This window comes from Sphaeroforma arctica (assembly GCF_001186125.1).
Source record: "Sphaeroforma arctica JP610 unplaced genomic scaffold supercont1.10762, whole genome shotgun sequence".
In the NCBI taxonomy this organism is placed as follows: domain Eukaryota; class Ichthyosporea; order Ichthyophonida; genus Sphaeroforma; species Sphaeroforma arctica.
Window position 1 is genome coordinate 1 of NW_014029796.1, and position 901 is coordinate 901.

Below are 901 nucleotides of genomic sequence, written 5' to 3' on the forward strand. Positions count from 1 at the left end.
ATATGTATTATGATATGGATGTATCTGCTTGTACAGATGCGGGTGTATGTTGATATCTGAAGATCTGGAGTTTGAACATCATGGATGATGTTTTTTTCACCAATTGTTTGTAAGCTCCAACACACTTTCTCCCTGCATTGTAGACCTCAATCGCATCGGCGGACACATCATTCAAATTTTGGTGTAGCTTTATGGAATGTGTAATAGATTACACCATATTAACATATTTCGTTTGGCCATATCCTCAATGGACTGTTGACTCTAACTCGAATTTTTTTTACAATATTGTTGTGCTCAGTACCCCTTGATCGCCCGAAGGTGCCACCGCGACCGCCGAAGGTCCCAGAGAGGCCCACCAGTAGGCCCAATTCCAGACCCCCTCCCAGACCCTCTGCAGGACCACGTGTGCTGCCGCATGAAACGTATCCCCCAACATCTGATTCAGTCAAGCATCTGTCACAAGGGGACAAGTGCTCATCCCCGCCTGATTCAGAGAACCACCTTCCTCACTGCCCGCGGTGTGAAGAGTGTGTGGATTATAAGTGCTTTATCGAGTGTTCGCAGGATGTCACCATGTACTTCTCGCGCAAAGCGTGCCTGGTGGTGGATGAGAAAGTTCGGGACTCCTTCAACCCGGCCCACAATCCAGGTATGTGGTTGTATGTATAGTTGCACACTTATGCGATTTATGGGACTATACGTTATAATTCAAGTATGGTTAGACCGTTACTAATATAAGGTGCAATGGGTATTATTGCCTGTAGTTAGTAAATACTTTTCCATCGAGAGTTGTATGTCTGTTGTATTGATCTCATTACCACTCGACCACTTATACAACCGACAAATGCGCATGAGACATCGTTTATTGTCAGTATAGAACTACAAACCTCGACAATATATA

At 44.5% G+C, this 901-nt stretch overlaps 1 protein-coding gene across 1 annotated transcript; it reads left to right on the top strand.

Annotated features, from left to right (window-relative positions):
- Positions 1-298: 298 nt before the first annotated feature.
- On the top strand, positions 299-669 carry SARC_17437 (hypothetical protein; the record flags this gene model as incomplete). Its single annotated transcript, XM_014288470.1, has 1 exon — positions 299-669. A coding segment is annotated over one exon (371 nt), but the record flags the coding sequence as incomplete, so codon positions are not given.
- Between the last annotated feature and the right edge of the window lie 232 nt (positions 670-901).